This window comes from Salvelinus sp. IW2-2015, linkage group LG32 (genome assembly GCF_002910315.2).
Source record: "Salvelinus sp. IW2-2015 linkage group LG32, ASM291031v2, whole genome shotgun sequence".
Taxonomy (NCBI): domain Eukaryota; kingdom Metazoa; phylum Chordata; class Actinopteri; order Salmoniformes; family Salmonidae; genus Salvelinus; species Salvelinus sp. IW2-2015.
The window spans coordinates 17,001,679-17,024,053 of NC_036871.1; the positions used below are offsets into that span (position 1 = coordinate 17,001,679).

The 22,375-nt window shown below is 41.7% G+C and overlaps 2 protein-coding genes across 6 annotated transcripts in view; one reads left to right on the plus strand and one right to left on the minus strand.

Moving 5' to 3' along the window:
• Positions 1–4,283, plus strand: part of LOC111956344 (double-stranded RNA-specific editase B2-like) — a 35,365-nt gene extending 31,082 nt beyond the window's left edge. Inside the window, exons 10-11 of one of the 2 annotated variants that reach the window (XR_011474632.1) lie at positions 301–1,134; positions 1,312–4,283. Coding sequence is in view for 1 of the 2 variants with exons in the window: in XM_023976803.2 (XP_023832571.1) it covers positions 301–483 (183 nt within the window). In the remaining variant the exon portion in view is untranslated. Of the gene's footprint in view, positions 1–300 lie in introns of both variants that reach the window. The other variant, XM_023976803.2, reaches the window with a different exon arrangement.
• On the minus strand, positions 3,131–22,295 carry LOC111956550 (WD repeat-containing protein 37). 4 transcript variants are annotated; one of them, XM_023977030.2, is made up of 16 exons: positions 21,941–22,295; positions 20,869–21,039; positions 19,948–19,989; positions 18,908–19,004; positions 18,618–18,713; positions 18,363–18,427; positions 11,859–11,994; positions 10,662–10,733; positions 10,412–10,456; positions 10,206–10,282; positions 9,856–10,090; positions 9,444–9,585; positions 8,676–8,810; positions 8,333–8,447; positions 7,040–7,186; positions 3,131–6,626 (listed from the first exon to the last, which is right to left on the minus strand). In XM_023977030.2, exons 2-15 carry the CDS (start codon positions 21,004–21,006, stop codon positions 7,055–7,057), a joined length of 1,527 nt encoding a protein of 508 aa, XP_023832798.1. In that variant the 5' UTR covers positions 21,007–21,039; positions 21,941–22,295; the 3' UTR covers positions 3,131–6,626; positions 7,040–7,054. The 4 variants fall into 4 exon arrangements, with proteins under 4 accessions (XP_023832798.1, XP_023832797.1, XP_023832800.1 ...); XM_023977029.2 differs by having other exon boundaries at positions 9,856–10,093; positions 21,941–22,294; XM_023977032.2 differs by lacking the exon at positions 19,948–19,989 and having other exon boundaries at positions 21,941–22,293.
• Between the last annotated feature and the right edge of the window lie 80 nt (positions 22,296–22,375).

Genomic DNA, 22,375 nt, shown 5'->3' on the forward strand with positions numbered 1-22,375 from the left:
GACAGAGAGAGACAGAGAGAGACGGAGAGACAGGGACAGAGCGAGACAGAGAGACAGGGACAGAGAGAGAGAGACAGAGACAGAGACAGAGAGACAGAGACAGAGAGAGAGATAGAGACAGAGACAGAGAGAAAATAAAGCAAAGCCCGTGGAATGTTAATTTGTTTGGTGAAATGTAAATGGGGGAAGATAGCCCAGCTGTTGAAGTTTGCAGTTTGGGTTGGCTCATTAGTTTTTATTCTGTCTGGGTGGTGTTTTATTAACCCAAGCCTTTCCTATTGTTGCTGTCTCTCTCCTCAGCTGAGCAGGCCAGGACAAGTGTTGGGTGACGAGAAGGCCATAAAGACGTACTGTGGAGCTAAGATGACAGCGGGGGCCTACCAGAGAGCCAAGCAGAAGTTTGTCCTCTCACTGCAGGAGGCAGGCCTGGGCATCTGGAACAGGAAACCACCAGAACAGGAGCACTTCCAGAGCAGCGTGTAAGGGGTTCTTATAGAAGAAGCAATTCCCTCACATGCACTCTTCCTATCGTGGTCACTAAGACCATAGAGGTCCTATAACACAATGTTACCATGATAGGAACAGCACATGTACAGGTAACCCACCAAAATAATGGAAACATTTGAGTAAATGAAGGATACAAAGTATATTGAAAGCCGAGTTAATTAAGCAGTTCATATTCTATAATGCTTAGGGTCATGTATAGAAATGCTGGAGGAGGAAAGCAGGGATTATCAACAAGATTCAGCCGTGGGCAGAACAGGGGGGCGGAACATAATTACAGATCATTCCTAGGCAAATTGACCACAAGAAGCCCAAACAGATATATTTGACTAAAACATAATAATTTCAAGCGTTGCTTACATTTTTATACGATCATGTGTCTCTCTATTATGCATGGGAATACTTAGGAACAGATTTCCCAAATTAGAATCACTTTGAATTGATTTCCCGGTGCTTTTACAGTTTTTTATGTCCAACAATGAAAAATCCTGGAGGTCTTCTCAGGTCCAAAAATGTGGACCCGGACACGAACGGACGGATCATAAAAATAWAAACATTTTAAAGGGGACCCGAACCTGACAACAATCAGACCCGAGCGGACCCGACAACACCCAGACCTAGACCTGACCTGTACYCTAACAGTTCCAGATCTAGACCAGACCCGATTGGACCAGAGAGAGATTTTTTAAATTTGCAACTAAGTTGCTCTTCTGGCTAACAAATAGGCCTTTATATGTTGGCTAGGCCTTCTATAAGTCAATAAACTCACCTTATAAGTGTAAAATAAMTATGCTATAGGCTATGCAGAGCCGTGGTCAGGTCCATTCGGGTCAACGTGGGTCTATCAGCTGTAGKACCTAGACCCAAACCCGATGACAATCAAACAGGACCCAAGGGAAAAGTTCGAATTTTGGTCGGGTATCGGGTATTTGTTTTCGGGTGCACCCATGAAGACCTGTACTATAACCCTATAGGACGACAATGCACAGGGCACGAGTGGTCACTGAATTGTTTGATGAGCATGAAAACGATGTAAACCACATGCCATGGCCATCTGTCACCAGATCTCAACCCAATTGAACACTTATGTGAGATTCTGGAGCGGCACCTGAGACAGCGTTTTCCACCAGMAAATTATGCCATTTCTTGTGTTGGTGTTTCCTTTATTTTGGCAGTGTGAAGTGAGTGTGTGAGGGAATTTGGCTAGCTAAATTTCCCTGGATTGCTTCTGTGCACTATTTGCTMATTTATAATGAATTTGTAGTCCTGCTTCCATTCCTCCTCCTCTGTGCAATCATATAACAATAGTAGCCCAAAGATGATCCCATTTCTCCTTTAGTAATCCGTCACCCACACCTGTTGAGTTRCTCACTTGAGCTCCCCTTATTTTTGGTGTCTCCTTGCAATGCAAACGATACATCCTTTCAACCATTCTGTCATGTATTGTCTTGTTCATTTTTTACATTGAATGTTATTAAATAATTTTGAGAGAAAATTGTCATTGTAGTACTGGGGAGCCAGTAGACTATAGTATGTGACTGGCTATAGTATGTGAAACTGGCCATGAGAAACATGAAAGAGCAGTGACATCTAGTGGCTCAAAGAGTACATTTCAAGTTCTGGGAGTATAATACAGTATTACAAWGTATTTTTTTTATGTGTATGGACGGTGTTGACAGTAATTTTCTCTACATTACAATTGCACATATAGACATGTCATATAGCTMATTKAAATTAMTTCATGTATTTCCTCTTTCCGCAARCAACTTTATTGCTAGATATATATTTCTACACAAAAGACATRACTGCACAACACCATCTCACAGACTGAAACGACTGAATGCAAATAGTAATGTAAAAGTATTTTGTATCAATATCATTGAATGTAAAATAGTCATAACTATTTTTATTAAAAGGCAGTAAATTAGCATTTTTAGAATCCTCCACTTGGTCTTTGCCAGTTTTCCAAATCAAATTGTATTTTTCACATGTGCAGAATACAACGGCTGTAGACTTAACCGTGCAATGCTTGCTTACGAGCCCTTCCCAATGACGCAGAGATAAACAATAATACAAAGAAAAATAGTAACAAGAGGCATAAAATACACAAGAATGGAGCTATATACAGGGAGTACCAGTACCAGATCAATGTGGAGCTATATTTAGGGAGTACCAGTACCAGATCAATGTGGAGCTATATACAGGGAGTACCAGTACCAGATCAATGTGAGGTTATATACAGGGAGTACCAGAACCAGATCAATGTGAGGCTATATACAGGGAGTACCAGATCAATGTGAGGCTATATACAGGGAGTACCAGATCACTGTGGAGCTATATACAGGGAGTACCAGATCACTGTGGAGCTATATACAGGGAGCACCAGTACCAGACCAATGTGGAGCTATATACAGGGAGTACCAGATCAATGTGCAGGGGTATAAGATATTTGAAGTAGATATGTACGTGAAGGCAGGGTAAAGTGATTGGCCACGGTGTTCTGACAACTGTGTGGTAACAGACTGAACAATTAATTAAATACTATCCTCATACTACTGAAGCGATGTAATGGTAATTTAGCAACTGACAAAGCAAGGCTGAACTACGACACAAAGAGCATACAATCTGAGGGAATAAAACGGCACAACATTTTATTTCACAAGCTGTTGTACCTTATACATAGCTCTCTCACAACACCGCTGTCAGCAAAAACTGTTTAATGTTGAGATTTATGTACTAGTGGCACTCTTACAATATCATTAGCTARGTAAAAAAAACACATTTTTACTAAAGCTATTGCACAGTTGATTTCTGTTGCTAAATTTGTGATGTAATGAGGGATACATCCCAAATGGCACATTACCTCTTTCGTAGTGCACTATTTCTGACCAGGCCCCATAGGGCTCATGTCAAAAGTAGTGCACTGTAAAGGGAATAGGGTGCCCTTTGGTAYACAAAAGAGCAGGAACACAGGACCAGATTTACATTATGAGGGAGAAAACCATGAGACTGAAATGTAAATAATCAAATAATAACAAAACTATTAAAGTTGATGATAAACATGGTCAATTAGCTAAACATGGTGGCTCCGGATGTGTGATTAAGGAGTTCAGGTAGCCGGAGTGCCAGTCTGTGTGCCATCATGCAAACTCATTGTAACAAATGCCAAACGAGCAGTGGAGTTGGCAAGAACACAAACAGATCTGGGATGTGGCTTGAGTTCAGGTGCAATCAAATCCAGTTCTGTAGATAGACTGTCTGCAAATAAGAAAATACTGGAAAACCATTTTAAAATGACACATTCACAGGCCAGTGAGGCCACACGTTTGATATTTTTGCCATTCAAACAAATCTGTTTCACTTCAATCAGTGATGATGACAATCCTGGACGGCTTCGGTCCAAGAGGCACCTCTTATTTTACCAACCCATTTAACAGCCTACTATAATCACTGAATAAATGCATCTTGTACTACATCATGTGGTAGTCATGCATAGGACTGCACAACAAAATATGCAGTAGCTTGCTTGAGTGCCAGTCTGTTTGTGCCATCATGCCAACTCCTTGTCACTCATTGAGGGGATTTGATTCATCTGGCTCTGGTAGGCGTGTTTTGCACCGGGTGAAAGTTGATTGCATTCGTTTTGGAGCCAGATGCCGCGTTCAAAGCCCAAGGCGAAGTCGGCTCGGAACAAAAGTGACGTAACTAAGCACGTGGAGTGATGAGTTGGATTCTGTTTTCAAATGCAAAAAGTGACTGCTTTTGATAAACGCTTTTTTTTTTTTAAATCAGCCTTTCCAATGAAAACTAGTCTGAAAATTCAAACATTTTATAGAAAAGAGATGCTGACATGACCAAGTGGCGCAGATTACTGTTTGATTTGRGAAGGGTGCTCCTCCCCCACCGCTTTTSCCCTTTCACGTCATGGGCCATGGACCGGTACCCCACGGCTCAGCATAATGGAATCCACYCGCTGTCATGTTGTTTGGCTTGATAAAGACCAATGGAGTTGGCTCGAGCACAAACAGATCTGGGAGCAGGCTAGCCGTCGCCCTCTAAGACATCCCGGATGTAAATGATACGTGAGAATTACAACTAAATCAGTATTTGAGATTTATGCAAACCCCTATAGATTAAAGCAACAATACTTCAGTCAATGAAACCTAAGAGATCCAACTGCACAGGATGAAGAACTAGTAGAAATGAAAATAGCACCTCATAACATTAAAAAGGTTAATAGAATATGCAGCAGTAAGACACCATTAAGCCAAATGGGCCACTTTGAATATATCGGAATATATTACATTTAATTTGCACCAGATGTGAGATTTATTGTGAAAGGAAAGTTATGCTCACTTAAAACCGTGGGCTTCTTCTACACTTGGCTTCATGGCTTTTTTAGACATGTCACGATAACTATTCAATATGGGATATAAGATGTTCAATGTGGCTGTATCAATATTAATGAGCATMATTTTGTTATACATTGGCAAAACACAAAGTATATCTAAAAGTCTCTACAGAAGCCTTTACTACTGAAATAAAACTGTCTTGTCTCATGTACTGAGCTACATAGATCCTTTTTTARCATTTGTCTGGGGAAGAGCAGGAATTTAGTCAACTGTGCTGCCTGCCAAGTGATTCCTGCAGACAATTACGCTCCAAATGTTTTAGAGGCCAACATCAACTCTCTTCATCTAAAAACAAAAACAGACACCGGTACTTTGTGACATCATACTATCCCCCCCAAACACATCACAACAATCTCTTCTTTTAGTTTTCTATGCAGTTTGTTGTTTTGGAAGCAGACATTAATGCCATGATCACTGACCACACAAGCATGTTACAGCTATTGCATTTGAATGCTATTAATGAGATTCCACTTACGAAAGTACCATGTGGAAACAAACAGGACTGGTCTATGTATCCCTGTAACAGGTTTTCAATACTGACTAATGGCACTGCTAAAATATTTGAAGATACACTTGACCAATTAATATTGCTCGTAAACTCTACAGCTAACGGTAAACTCTACAGCTAACGGTAAACTCTACAGCTAACGGTAAACTCTACAGCTAACGGTAAACTCTACAGCTAACGGTAAACTCTACAGCTAACGGTAAACTCTACAGCTAACGGTAAACTCTATCTAAACAGCAATTTCAGAACGGCTTACTTTCTAAGACTCAGTTATGAATATTACACACAAATGAAGTGCCTATTGAAATGGTGAAGACGATCAACCTCCACCCCCAAAACATGGATTGTTTACACAGGTTATTCCAATGGTACAACATAATGTGTCGGAGTGGGCTTCTTAACATCCTGTACAAAAGCTGCAATGGGATTTTGGCTAAAAAGTGTTACACAACAAAATAAACTGTAACAGCTATTGGTTTTAAAAGGTGCATGACAGAGCCACAAGAACTCACTGTACTGTAGCCTCATTGTATTGTACGAAGCAGAGCTCAGTTAATCAGCAGTAGACTGTCCTGGACCTGTAGACTTCTACAAGGTGTGGCTCTGCCAAAATGACAGCTATATAGCTTGGCCTGCTGTACATCTGAGCAGGTTAGATAGGTAGAAAGCAGATGTGTGGCATTTCAGAACACAAGTCTCCATGAAATGCTGATCATCAACATCATCATATTCTAAGGCTACACCATCTACGTGGGACAGACTTGTTCTGAACTGAAAATTAGCCACACTACATTTACCCCCCCCATACCTCCTGTTCGACACTGTGCTATTTATCTTCAGCAGCAATTTGATTAATCATTTGATGAATAAACGGATCAAAATAAGCCCAACAACAAAGCAGAGAGTAGTCCTTCACATTTTCTGTACATGGGCAAGATTGAAATCCACCACACACACTGTCACACATGTATGTATTATGGTATGTATATTCAGACCATGTAGACCAGACTGTGCCCACATTTGGAGTGTCAAAAGAATATAGGAATTGACACAAAGAGAGAGTGGTCGGGAGGGGGGGTCCTCGATCAATCTTCTCCCCTCCCTGCCTGAGGGTCAGGGTATGTGACTGACCAGGGATCAGCTCTTAAGATGGGCTCAATTAGCAGATGGGCCAGGCAGGTGGCTCAGAGGTGACTCTGGACCTGTTTTTAAATTTGCASACAAGGAAAAGACAAAAAARAAAAAAGACATTTAGGTAATTTAGCAGACGCTTTTATGTACAGCGACTTAGTTACAGAGAATTAAAAGACAAAAGTACATGTGCAGTGAAGGGTAAAAAAATTACTAAAATAGGCTTCTAAAGCCCCTCCCCTTTCAGATATTTATAGAAAAAAATAAAGACTTGTAATGTCCAAAAATGATAAKGAATAGTTGCGAATAACACTAGGGAGTGGTTTCCCGGAAACAGATTTAGCCTAGTCTGGGACTATAAAGCTATTTCTATGGAGATTCTCCATTGAGTCTAGGACAAGGCTTAATCTGTGCCCGGAAAACCGTCCCTGAAAGAGGAAACCAAAAGAAAACATAGGATAAAAGTAAATGAGGGAAAACTAACCTGTCCTGGCTGGGCTCACTTCTCCTGCAGCAGCGCGGGTATGTTGATGTTCCATCCGATGGCCTGCCGGTCGAAGCCACAGCTGAACAGGTTACAGGAAGAGTTATCCTCACACCAGGCTGAGCAGCACACCATGCGCCGGTGGCCCTGTGAATAATAACAATACATTTCATTTATATAAACACACTTTTCATTGAAAAACCATCACAAGAAACAAAGGTCATAGACAACAAGGAACACAACTCTGTGAAGCAACAGTAACATTAGTACCACTACCTAACCTGACTGATTATATACACAGAATACAAAACATTAAGGACACATACTCTTTCCATGACATAGACTGACTGACCAGATGAAAGCTATGATCCCTTATTGATGCCACTTGTTAAATCCACTTCAAATCAGTGTAGATGAAGGGGAGGCAACTAGTTAAAGAAGGATTTTTAAKCCTTGATAATTTGAGACATGGAGGGTGAATGGCCAACACAAAAGACTGAAATGCCTTTGAACAGGGTATGGTAGTAGGTGCCAGACACATCGGTTTGTGTGTGTCAAGAACTACAACGCTGCTGGCTTTTTCACGCTCAACAGTTTCCCGTGTGTATYAAGAATGGTCCACCACCCAAWGGACATCCAGCCGACTTGACACAACTGTGGGAAGCATTGGAGTCAACATGGGCCAGCATCCCTGTGGAACACTTGACACCTTGTAGAGTCCATGCCCCGACRAATTGARGCTGTTCTGAAGGCAAAAAGGGGTGCAACTCAATATTAGAAAGGTGTTCCTATTGTTTTGTACACTCAGTCTATATATAGAATGGTTTATTTCAAATTCGACATTAGAAAGTATCAATGGCAGCCGATGCTGAATTATTTGACACAATTCATATAAATACACTACGCACAAGAAAATAGTAAACACAATAAAAACTAAAATACATATCCTTTGGAAAACCCATCAGGGCTAAGGGTAAGACAGAAGTGGCAGTCCATATCGCACTGGTTGAGCAGCCTAGTCATGTCTGGTACTGGTTGAGCAGCCTAGTCATGTCTGGTACTGGTTGAGCAGCCTAGTCATGACTGGTACTGGTTGAGCAGCCTAGTCATAACTGGTACTGGTTGAGCAGCCTAGTCATGACTGGTACTGGTTGAGCAGCCTAGTCATGACTGGTACTGGTTGAGCAGCCTAGTCATGACTGGTACTGGTTGAACAGCCTAGTCATGAGAGGTAATATGGAAATAGGTTGTGATTACTGTCCAGTGTTAGCCCCACTGATTGGTGCTGGTTACCTGTCTGTTGCTGCGTGGGAGTCGAGCCAGCCGCACTCCTGACATGTCAAACAGCCGGACTTGACGATTGTCGTGAGGAAGAGCAATGATTCTTTGGTTCACTGACACACTTATCCTGTGAGGGGTTAAACATATAATCAATGAATTACATTTCCTAACACAACATTGATTCTTAACATCCCTCTAAAATCAATCTTCTATTAGTACGACACGCTTATCCTGTAAAAAGTCACCCCTTTTTAATGTATCTTCTAATCCCAGCTMTTTCTTTTTCCAAATCACACACATACTCTACTTAATAAGAGGTTTCCAGAATAAATTGTGTGCTACAGTGCCCTCTCACCTATTGACGGCAGAGTCTGTGCGGATGGTAGCTATGGGTGACCTCATGTTCTTGAGGTCCCAGACCTTGACGGTGCGGTCGTCACTCCCAGACACCACGTTGTCCCCCACAGTGAACACTGCTGACGTCACCGTGCTGGACACATACAACATGGTGGAAAAGAGTTAGTCATTAACCCGCTTTTCTTGCGGTTTGGGGTTTAGGCCAGGTTACTGTAAAGCACTTTGTTGACAACTGTTGCTGTAAAAAGAGTTTTATGMACCAGCGAAACACTGATGTTGTTCCTTTTCAGGAAGCATAACAAGTAGCATTCTAGGGACCAAGGCCTTATTAGCAGGACTGTACATTTGCAGTCAAATAAATACCTAGATATTTACAACACACATGATGTCTGGGTGGGAAAATGACGAGGCCTGAAGGTCACCAGCCCCTTCATTCTCTTGACTGACTCATGTACCACAGTATCATTTGTTCTGGATGCTATTGGCTGATTAGCTGTGCCCTCACCCGCTACTGTGGGCAGACCAAATCTAGCACCTGTAATCTGAATGGACACACAGCTTATTAATGCTAATTGATGGATAATTAATGCCACATTACGGGTGGCGATATGCTTTCTGCATGAATTTTGTAKGGGTGCTACTGACTGTGTGTCCCTGGATGAAGTGGATGGAGGGGATCACTGAAGTCACACAGATGGAAAGTGTGTGTGTGTGTGTGTGTGTGTGTGTGTGTGTGTGTGTGTGTGTGTGAGAGAGAGAGACTCACTCAGTGTGTCCCTGGAACACATTGACAGAGTGGATGGAGGGGTCTCTGAAGTCCCACAGACGGAAGGTGGTGTCTCTGGACGAGGTGACCACCAGACGTTGGGTGGGGTGGGTGCAGCAGTGGGTCAGCTCCTGGTCGTGGCCTGTGGACACAGCTCAGAGGTAAGCCAGAGTCACTTGGAATAGGACAGAGTCTAGAACAGTTACATAACCCTCATAATTCATTGGCAACGTAATCCAAAACAGCCCTTATGACACATAACAACCAATGCAATGCCCACTACATACACAGAAACAATACATTACGGTTTTTCTGTTTAGTTTTTACTGTGTGTGTTCCTCCTTCATGTGGTGTTATTCCTCTATGTTGATGTTGTAACGTACGAAAAGTGGAGTGGGGGAAATGGACGTACCAGTGAGTGAGTGGACGAGCTCAGAGGTCTCCACATCGTACAGGTTGGCAGCCCGGTCCCAAGAGGCTGTGACCACCTGCTTGCCCCCCACCAGCCAGTCTGCAGCAATGACCACCCCCTGGTGGCTCCTGAGGGTAGTGGAAGAGACGCGGATGGAGGGACACTCGTTAGGGCCGTCACCGTCCCCGTCAGCCTCGTCCTTATCTGAGAAGTCTATGTCGTCGTCACAGGGCGTCTGCTGTGAAAACAGAGAGACATCACACATGCGCACACACAAACACACCAGCATATAGGACCTAGACATCTGTAGATGCAGTGGGTTATAAGATACATGGTTTTGAGAAGCTTACACTGATGTCGGCTACAGGCTGTGGGGTGGGCAGCTGCACCGTGTACCTCCAGATATGGGCTGTCTGGTCACCAGACGCTGTGGACAGAGCAGAGATAGAGGCCTCAAAAACACCTCACAACACCCCAAACCAATAGACATCTGAAGATACATGGGACTCCAACGTGTTTTTCAGACAATTGTGGCCATTCAGCAAGAGATCCTTACCTGTAAGAGCCATCTGTTCCGTGGGATGGAACTTGATAGAGTTAACTGGAAAGAGACCAACAATGTTTTTGATGAATAGCCTCCACAATAACACTTTGGGCCTGTCCCAAAAAGCACCCTATTCCCGACACAATGCAATACTTTTAACYAGGGCCCCACAGTGCCATTTAGGACGCACCATATGAATAATTTAGGACGAATACATTCCTTCATACACATTGCATGGATCAGAAAGAGGAGAACATTTTACCTGATCCTGCATGACCTAGATACTTCAGTAGGCATTTTCCAGTCTCGATGCTCCATAGCATAGCACTGTGATCTGTATGGAGAGACATTTGGTGTACACACATTCAGCTTTCAGGCCACACCCCCTTCATACATCACTGTAATCATTGTTTACGTCCAAAATGGCAGCCTATTCCCTACACCTACAAAGTGCACGAAATAGGGAATATCGTGCCATTCGGGATTTAACTCATGAGTCATTCAGTTCATACTGTAATCATTGCCAAATTACATTTGCCCCCTCTTAGCACAATAAGCACTCCGGTCTGAAAGCAATCCCTAATTACCAGACCTTATGATTGCTTTATCACAACCTTAACACGCACCTGTTGACAGTTAAATTAATTGAATATCAAACCAAAGTCTGCAGTGCATTTTAAAGAGCCATCAGGCTGAACATTACAAATGACCAGTTTAAAATGTGACTCACTAACAGGATTGTTTGTCTTGGGCCAGGAGGAAAATAAGGCCAGTAGTCAAGACATTGGGATGCAGGGGAGTCATGCACCCCAAAAATCTGAGGGGAAATCTGAGGGGGCACAAAGTACGCATGGATGGCTGGGGGGTGGTTCAAAAGTTGGAGTTTTACATTTTTCAAACACCTGAAAAAGATTTTTCCTGCAATCTAGAGCCATAATCATTATCTTTACTTCAGTAAATTTAGTAATTGCTTTCTTTTCTAAAAGTTGACCAACCTTGCCAGCAGGCATGCYAGCTAAGACAGTTAGACAAGCTACTCTAACTTGATTGACAGCCTGAAAAGGCTTGGTAGCTAGTTATGAGGTTGGGAACCTATCTAGCTGGCTAGCTAAAGACAACTTCATACAATTGGTAGGTGGCTAGTAGTATACTACAGAAAAAAAATATATATATATTTTTTAAACAGGCCAAATCTGAGGGGGCGCATTCCCCTGTGCCCCCCATGGACATGACTCCTGTTAGGATGTTCTGTAGCTATGGTTGCAAAATTACGGTAACCTCTCAAAATATCCAGGTTTTTCAGAAGTCCTGGTGGGAGGATTCTAGATTTCCTACTTATTACCTCCCAATTCCAGGAATCCTACAACTGGGATTTCTGGAAAACCAGGACATTTGGGGAAAGTTACTAGAATTTTGCAACCCTATCAGGAGGGCATTGGAATGCACTGTAGTTGTCTACCTGCTGATGCTGTGCCCAGCACCATGGGCTGTGTCCTGGTGACACTCAGGTCCCATATACCATCCCTGTGGCCTACATACTCCTTGACCAGCTGGCACACGGCTCTGGACGTGGTGGCTTTAAAACTGGAGACGATCTGAGGGGCAGGCAGCAGAGACAAGAGATTTGGTTTACACACAGCTGATTGAATGAAGAGGAGGAAGCATAACGGAAGCAGGGGAGGAAGCAGGGAGGGACAGCAGCACTGGGAGGGTGGGTGGGGGTCATAGGGTCATTAGGGCTCCAGACAGTCAGCATGATACCTCTGCAATGGCTAAGAAGCTTGGGTTGTTTTACACTGCATCCCATATGGCACCCTATTCCGTGGTAAAAAAGTAGTGCACTAAATAGGGAAAAGGGTGCCATTTGGAACACAACCGTCATCATTATTTATTTATTCACATCACCTTAGTATCATGTTGGACAACAATTATTATGCTGCATTAATCAAAACTGATTTTAAATGCAAAGCTGTGAAAGAAAGAGGGGATAAAGAATATGAACCTATATAAAGGTTAAATAAAACAAAAATACTTTAAATAATAATAGTCAAATGATTATCATCAGTCAGTATTCATGTTTACATCTAAAATGGAGATAAAACAAGTTGGACTTCTGGGAGGGGCAGGTGTTTGAAACAAACCACTAAATAAGTTCCCACTGTAAAAGCAAGAGGGGACAAATAAGCAGGTCAGATATCTCACCAAAATAATTCAACAACATTCAAAAATAGGGTTGCAGAATTACAGTACATTTTCAAATTCACAGGTTTTCCAAAAATTCCAGTTGGAAGATTCCCAGAATCAGGAGGGAATAAGCAGTAATTCCAAAATCCTACTACCGGATTTTTGGGAAAACCAGAATATTGCAACCAAATACAAAATCATACTTCAGAAAAATATGGAAATTAGAGTGGAAAAAAAATCAACACTATGCATAAACTTATAGTAGACATATAGGCCTAGTTAGCATAATAACATCATGGACGACTAAAATGCTATCCACAACTTTGATGAGTTGCAGTTTATTTTCAGTGATTGCTGAGCCAGGGGTTGGTTGGTTGTAAGCACAGAGCAGGCCTGCAGCAGCAGCCTATCCACACATAACAGCAGCAGCTCTGGATCTCTCTGGGCAGCACAGATAAAACATCTGCAGATACAGTATCTGAGGGTGTCTCTCAAATGGCACCCTATATAATGCACTTCTTTTTACCAGAACTATCTGGGACACAGCCTGAGGCTGTGGTGCGAGATGCATGCAATGGCGCAATAAAATAATTACTATCAAATCATTTCAGAAAAAAATTCAGGAATGACATAGATAGAATTGAATGGTTTTCTAAATGTTACCAGGTCTGATTTAATACAGTGTCCTATGAAAGACAAAGAGCCACATTAAGTTTAAAGTGTGCATAGACTGTGGTATAAGATAAATGAAGAGCTATCAACAGGAAGTAGTGAATGATGGCCACAAGAGAGATGGCACTGCCGTTTATACTGTTAAACAGCTGTTAAGGGTTACAGAACTAGTTTAAATAGAACACTGGCATTAGGGTTGCAAAGGGTCGGAAGTGTTCCAGAAATTTTTCATGGGAAGTTAAGCCCTGGAATTTGGGGAAATTTGCTTAAATATTTTTTTTAAAATGCTTATAACAGTGAACCTTTTTTGTGGKAYACAAATAAGGCAATTCTAGGTCTTSTGGCATATTTTGGTTAAACTATCCCCAATTCAATGGAATTGCAACCCTCTGCAGGCACAGTGCATTCTTCCATCACATGTACAGCTGATTCTCAAGATCTTGCACACTAATGAGATGCTATTGAGCCCACATTACTACACTGTCTGAGCCAAGGTGGGGCGAAAATATTTTATATATGTTGATGAATGTCTTGATCGAGCCATGTATGCAACTGGTTCACCTCTGATGCACACAGGCAATGTGTATTGGAAGAGATTTCTGAATGYTCGTCGCCCAGCATACACCGCTCCAACCAGACATGCTTTTTCTACTCATTTGCTGGATGCAGAGTTCAAGTGAAGGTCAAACAAATCATAGAGAAAGCAGACTGTATTGCAATCATCKCTGATGGGTGGTCGAATGTTCGTGGGCAAGGAATAATTAACTACATCATCTCCACCCCTCAACCAGTATTCTACAAGAGCACAGACACAACAGACACACCGGTCTCTACATTGCAGATGAGCTGAAGGCAGTCATCAATAACCTTTGACCACAGAAGGTATTTGCACAGGTGACAGACAACACTGCGAACATGAAGGCTGCTTGGTCTAAAGTGGAGGAGTCCTACCCTCACATCACACCCATTGGCTGTGCTCATGCATTGAATCTGCTCCTCAAGGACATCATGGCACTGAAAACAATGGATACACTCTACAAGAGACACAAGGAAATGGTTAGGTATGTGAAAGGTCATCAAATTATAGCAGCAATCTACCTCACCAAGCAAAGTGAGAAGAATAAGAGCACCACATTGAAGCTGCCCAGCAACACCCGTTGGGGTGGTTTTGTCATCATGTTTGACAGTCTCCTGAAGGGGAAGGAGTCTCTCCAAGAAATGGCCATATCACAGTCTGCCGATATGGACAGCCCCATCAAGAGGATCCTGCTAAATGATGTATTTTGGGAGAGAGCGATAAGCAGCCTGAAACCTATAGCAATTGCCATTGCACGGATTGAGGGAGACAATGCCACCCTGTCTGATGTTCAGACTCTGCTTGCAGATGTAAGAGAAGCAATCTGTACTGCCCTGCCCACTTCACTGTTGCGCCAAGCAGAGGAAACTGCAGTTCTGAAATACATCAAAAAGCGTGAAGACTTCTGCCTGAAGCCCATACACGCCACGGCGTACTTGTTAGACCCCAAGTATGCTGTCTGGTGCAGAGATCAACAAGGCCTATGGTGTCATCACAACCGTGTCTCACCGCCTTGGCCTGGATGAGGGCAAGGTTCTTGGCAGTCTGGCGAAGTACACTTCCAAGCAAGGGCTTTGGGATGGAGATGCAATATGGCAGTCGTGCCAACATATCTCATCAGCCACCTGGTGGAAGGGACTTTATGGATCTGAGGCTCTTTCCCGTTGCCTCCATCATCCTCCAAATCCCACCTCAGAGCGCAACTGGTCCTTGTTTGGGAAGACACACCAAAGCACGCAACAGGCTGACCAATACAAGGGTTGAAAAGTTGGTGGCCTGAAAAGTTGGTGGCCTGAAAAGTTGGTGGCCATCCGGGCAAATTTGAGGCTTTTTGAGCCTGACAACGAGCCATCCTCAACAAGGTTGGAAAGTGACAGTGAAGATGAGGCCTCAGAGTCTGATGTTCAAGAGGTGGACATTGAGGAGGTCCAGGCAGAAGACATGGAAGCCTGAGAGGAAGACAACTAAAGCTTTAGTTTCTCGACTATCATTTTACGTATGTTGAAAACGTTTTGGGAGATGCGATGGATCATTGGGGATCATTCAATATTCCCTTTTGTTTTTCAGTGAAATCATCCCATGTGAAGAGTTAACTAATTTAATTAAAGTTATATTTGTAACTAAATTGTTTTCTTTATTTATATTGGAAGGATTTAATCATTTCCAATTATGTCTACTTATGATAAGGTAAAAGGTTTATGTTTGTCTCCATGTGATATAGTAAATATATTCAATACAAAAATCTACATTTAAATGGTATTAATATTAATTTGCATATATTTCCATTAATTCCCACGGAAAGTTTCCACCTCTGAATATTCCCCAAAATGTGCAACCCTAACTGGTGTAACATGCTACATTTAACCAATAGGAAGTGTGTTAGATAACACAAAGCTGGTTAAATATCTAATGCACCCAGCAGTTTATGGGATATAGCCTATTCTGACAGTGCATGGTCTGCAATGTGCATATCAAATTGTTGCTCGTTTTACATCAGTGAACATCAGCATTTCAAGAAAGGATTAGTGTTTGCTTGAAGTCTTCAAGTGCCATTTCTGAAAATTATATACACTTCCTTTCAAGTTTGTGGTCACTTAGAAATGTCCTTGTTTTCCATGAAAACATACATGAAATGAGTTGCAAAATGAATAGGAAATATAGTCAAGACATTGACAAGGTTATAAATAATGATTATTAATTTAAATAATAATTGTGTCCTTCAAACTTTGCTTTTGTCAAAGAATCCTCCATTTGCAGCAATTACAGCCCTTTGGCATTCTAGTTGTCAATTTGTTGAGGTAATCTGAAGAGATTCCACCCCATGCTTCCTGAAGCACATCCCACAAGTTGGATTGGCACTTWATTCGTACCATACGGTCAAGCTGCTCCCACAACAGCAATAGGGTTGAGATCCGGTGACTGTGCTGGCCACTCCATTATAGACAGAATACCCAGCTGACTGCTTCTTCACTAAATAGTTCTTTCATAGTTTGGAGCTGTGGTTTGGGTGATTGTCCTGTTGTAGGAGGAAATTGGCTCCAATTAAGCTCCGTCCACAGTGTAGGGCATGGCGTTGCAAAATGGTGCCTTCCTTCTTCAAGATCCCTTTTACCCTGCACAAATCTCCCACTTGACCACCACCAAAGCACCCCCAGACAATCACATTTCCTCCACCATACTTGACAGATGGCGTCAAGCACTACAGCATCTTTTCATTTTTTGTGTGTGTTTTGCGGGTACCATTTATTTAAGCTGCCAGTTGAGGACTTGTAAGGCGTCTGTTTCTCAAACTACTTGTCCTCTTGCTCAGTTGTGCACCGGGGCCTCCCACTCTTTCTATTCTGGTTAGAGCCAGTTTGCGCTGTTCTGTGAAGGGAGTAGTACACACCGTTGTATGAGATCTTCAGTTTCTCGCATGAAATAGCCTTCCTTTCTCAGAACAAGAATAGACTGACGAGTTTCAGAAGAAAGTCTTTGTTTCTGGCCATTTTGAGCCTGTAATCGAACCCACAAATCTCCAGATACTCAAGTAGTCTAAAGAAGGCCAGTTTAATTGCTTCTTTAAATCAGGACAACAGTTTTCAGCTGTGCTAACATAATTGCAAAAGGGTTTTCTAACGATCAATTAGCCTTTTMAAATTATAAACTTGGATTAGCTAACACAACGTGCCATTGGAACACAGGAGTGATGGTTGCTAATAATGGGCCTCCGTACGCCTATGTAGATATTCCACTAAAAAGCAGCCGTTTCCACCTACAATAGTCATTTACAACATTAAMAATGTCTACACGTTTTTTCTGATCAATTTCATGTTATTTTTAAATGGACAGAAAATGTGCTTTTCTTTGAAAAACAAGGACATTTCTAAGTGACCCCAAACTTTTGAACGGTAGCGTAGATCATCAAGTTAACATCGAATGGAAGTATGAAAAGAAGCATACATTGAATAGAGCAAGGAATTATCCTAACTTATTGTTAGCAATGTGTGTTAATCGGGTAGTTCTTTATGGTAAGATTGCTTTTTTAGCTGCAGTCAGAGTCACACAAAGGGTTGATGTTCAATGAGGTAAAACCAAGCTCATCCTAACAAACCACCACACTGTTGCCATGATAGCAGCTACTTCGAAGAAGAGTCTACTTGCAGTAACTGTGATATGGTGTKTTTTTTTCTTCCTACTAAATGACGAAAATGTAAAGATAGAAAGAGCATAACGTCATCTGTCATTGCACTGACTCCCTCTGTGAAACAAAGGAAAGACCACAACTGCCATTTCAACTCAAACCATTGTCATTAAGACATTGAAGCTCAAGGCATTTCACAGAGATCTTGTCAGCCTAAGTGCGTGACAGCMTGGAAATCCAATGTGCTTCCATTCTAGTGAGTGAAGAAACAAAAAAACAAAGTTTGTATGGTAAATTGCTTAGAAAGCTTTTGTTAGTGAGAAATATCAATTAGTGTCTTTAATATGTCTCACTGTAAATTAGTCTATAAAACAACAAGTCATACATTTCAATCACCAAGTGCCTTGGAGATGGTGCATCAGCCCCATGGCTGGGCTGCTCATGCATAATGGCGGGGGGACACGGGGGAAATGAAGAACCTGTTACCCATGAGTCTCCACCCCACAACTCCACAATGTTCCCCACATTGAAGGTGGGAAGAGGTCCACCACCTACTTTGCCATGGAAAGAATGTGAGCGCTATGGCACAGGTGAAAAATAKAAATAGATTTACCGCTGACCATACGACCACTTTCATATCTCTTTTTCAATTAACATTTAGTACAAACCGAAACCAACTGTATTTTAATGAATATACCCTTAGATACACTTCCTAAAAAACGAATACAATTTTGGTATAAGATTGTGTTTTTTTTTTATGGAACAGTGGACTGTGTCCCTTCTAAGTCATCCCTTCGCTGAAATTATTATTATTATTATAGCAAACAACTAGGTTGTAAGTTACTCAACAATATTATTTTTTAAATGACATATCATCATGCAAGTCAGAGAAAGATAAGAGATTTTACCTTGCTTGTAGAAGCCTTATAAGTTGTCTTCAGTTTTTGAGAAAGTTGACTTGTGCTATGACTTGCTGTGAGTTAAGAGGAGAGAGCACATTATGAGAACAGAATAAGAAGCCAGTGAAGTCTCTAATCAACATATTGTGGGTCTATGTCATTTACTCCATTTGGCATTAAGTYCCTTCACAGCAGTATTAACGTGTTGAACAGAAATAATGCTAAACTATCTAACATGTCAAACAAAATTCTGCTGTCTCAAACCTTTCGCTTTAAGTGCCCCCTTAGTCAAGTCTCCCCCGTCGATGGTTTGTCCTTCAGCTGTCAAACGATCRTTCAGGGTTTCAATCTCTCTACGCACTGCAAATGAATAGAAATCACATTGAGGGATACTGACAGCAATGGGATTATCAAGCAGATATCAATCAAAACATTTTCACATATGGTTACTGCTGTACACGGGGTGAAATCATATTAAGTGACATCCACGCCAATGATGGCTATGCACATTCACCTATAGGAATGTTATCCACCAATGTGTGTGCTGTACTTACACTCAATGTTTTCAATGTAGAGGTTTTCAAACTCCCTCTCAATCTGGCCAAAGAGGTCCAAAAGATTGCTCCTCAGAGACAATGGTAGTTTGGAATCCTGCATATGCATAAATTGTAATATTAAGATTTTAGGGGAAAATAGGGAAGAGATAACAGAATAATTCACCCTTTGGTTTATAATGAGACCAAGAACACAAACCCAAAAAGGGTGGGCCTGGTTCTAGTGCAATAATAGCAAACTATTTAGCATAATATTCCTGCTAGGACACTGAAAAATGAATAATTTACTAGTGCTAAGGGAAATGTAACCCAYTAGGAAACGAGGCTATTAATATAACCAAACATTCAATGGTGAAAACAGGGAAGCTAACACCGCCAACTAAATATCAACTGTGTTACCACTACATAAGGACAATAAGTGTTGAGACAAAATGGTCCCCGACTCTCTGTGTTACAAACCAGATGGAAAAATCTACCCAAGTCATTCCTTTTAACATAGAAATGCTTATTCTACCAGAGCACTGATGTGAGCTGAATGGCCTAGTGCCACAAGAGCACAGTCTGTCCAGGGCCAAAYACATACAGGCCCTTTGTACCCTTGCTTGCAGGTCCAGCTTTTTTTCTAAGGAGTTCAGTAGAGATGCTCTTTGCATTCATAGGCTAACAGTAACAAGTCATGATGCAGCTGGAGAAAGGATAAGTACCAGTACACCACAATGCACAAAGTAACAGCAAAGCAGGCTGGGGTGGTGTAGTTTAAAGAGTAGGCTATCGTACATGGGGGAATTTGATGGAACCTGTATAGCATAGAGAAATTTGCAATACTGAAACAGATTTTCTGGATAGGAGCACAGGGCATGTTGAATCAAGCTTCCTGTGGATTTAATAGAGCTGAGACATTTGGCAAGGGGAATGGAAATGCATTGTGTGTGAACGAACCTAGGAAGAGAAAACACTAGAACATTACAACTAAACTACTTAGTACGCTATTGAGAAGGTACTCTACATTCTGACACAGTGTTTCTAAACACCCAACTTACCTCAGGTTTCAAATAGTGATGCAGATTATCAGCAGACTTAGACTACTCAAAGTAGCCAGAGTAAAAACAAAAAAGTTGGATTAAGTTCTTTGCCCCATGTCCCAAATAATTTAAGAGTAAGTGTGTATTGTTGCTCTGAAGTAACAACACATGCTACCACCATTATAGCAGAGAAGACCTGAAAACATACTGTATGAAAGAGGCATACTCAAAAAGAAAAGTGGCATTCTACAGTGATCCCTTTCTCAGTAAACTGTTCAATTGGCATCCCCTTATTTACCAGTCAGAATTTATCTTAATGTTTGTAAAAAAAAAAATGTATCGTAGAAAACCTAGCTAACACAGTGTGATGCAAGTACAGGAACTAAGATCATTGAATGAACAATAACTAAATTAACTAACTACTTGGTTTACAACAACTGTCTACTAAGTATATTTATTTCATCTCATGTAGCCTAATCCATAACTACAAATACTCCCTCACCATCAACTGAATATATTATGTTCTTCTAACTGCATCCATATACTTTATCTCACATGATTGATTTAACTAAGTGATGTTGAACTAGATTAGCTTGAGTCCATGTGTCAAATGGACTGGGAGAGAAGCGCATGCATCGGTTCTAATGGCTGAACAGCACCTCACATTCTCATGCTCTCTAAACTGATGAATCACAGTGTAATTGGCTTAGGTCTACTTAACTAGTGAGCCTAACGGTGCAAACCACAGTGCCATAAGTGCACCCAAGGTAAGAACCTAACAAACAACCACAGACATTTGTGGATTGCCTCATTCTATACCATTTATGCAATCATCCTGGCTATTGTTCAGATAGGCAAACATTTCTCTAGTTATGGTGACAACATTCAGCTGGACAAAAGCTCCACTTGTTCTCAGGCTCTCCCCAGCCCCRTCCACACCTGTCCCTCCAACATCTCCCTCTGTAAACCTGTGCGCTCYTGCTCGGTGCTGTTGGTCCGACGGATGGACAGGCTGTGGGACTTGCGCTTCTGCTTGGCCTGGCGGGAGGATGCACTGCTTCCACTTTCGACAGGCATCTCTCCTCAGACCCCCAACTTTCCTATGTGAAACTGTAAAGGAGGAAGCAGAGTACATGGTTAAAATGATTAGCTACATTAGTCTGAAGCTATTCCTGAAGTCTTTACACAAGGCCCGAGCCATACTTACTAAGAAATAGTAAGTGTCTTTCTGAGTCAGTATGGACAAATATTGTTGTATATTCTGTCGCCTCCTCCTCTCTGGTATAGCTACACAAGACCCCATGTTGGGCGGTGGTAGGTGGAGGTGTTCAAGTACACAAATAACACGCTGACAGACAGTATTGCTCACATTCTCCTTCACATCTGAACAGCTCCCAGGGGAACCAAGGCATTGTTATTAATTTAGGGACATCTTGAGTATGTCTGACATTCATGCATGTCAGTCACCATAAAACAGAMGTAATATCTGAAATTCTAAATTAACTTCATGTTAATATGATATGTGATGTCAGCATGACAAGCTTGGTATCATTTTGCCCTTGGAACGAGTGTGAAGGACTGATGTCACCAAAGAAAACGTTCAACGAATGTGAAACAATACATAACTACTAATTACTGCAAGCTAACAACTTCTGTTGTAGGCACCATTACTGTCAAGCCACCCTGCCTGATCCCTAACGTTAGTTAGTTGGCTAGCTAACCAAACTAGCTAGCTAACGACGACAGCTGTCAAACATATCTAGCTAGCTAACCAATGCTAATTACCAAAGCTGACAAAAAAAGTATTGATGTTACTTTAGTGACAGGACGAGGTATGTGAACTAACAAGCTAGCTACTTGTTTTGCACAAACTATACACACAAATAGGCAAGGAGGTGCCAGGTCAGCTATTACAAGGTAGATAGTCACTGAGCATGTATAGCTAACAAACTGGCTAAATTTACGTAACTAGCTAGCTAACTCGCTAGGAAAGAAACGTGAGCATACTTACATACAATACTAGAAATCCAGGTATTTGTTCCAAGTTGCTCTGAAATTTATTCTGCGACAGACCATTTTGCCATTTTCTAAGTGAAAAGTAACGTTACTGGGATCCTTGTTGACTTCTCCCCATCAAAGATGGTGGATAAATTAAGATCACCCAGGCCATTTACCGTTGAAAACAAACGTTCAGTTCCGGTCAACTTAACTGGGTGTGTCTCCCATAGACGCCAATGCAATACAACGGCGTCTGGCCTACTTAGTTCACTGATCCCCATTGAAACAAAACCGAAACCAAAACACAGACAAACACAAAACAGCAAGTGGGGTGTCTCGCTTCCTCTCCCGTCTCTGTCAAACAGATAGCTAGCCAGCAGCTTGACAGTCGTCTAGTTACCACAGCCACAAATTCATAGACCATGCCTATTTCCACAATTCATATTCT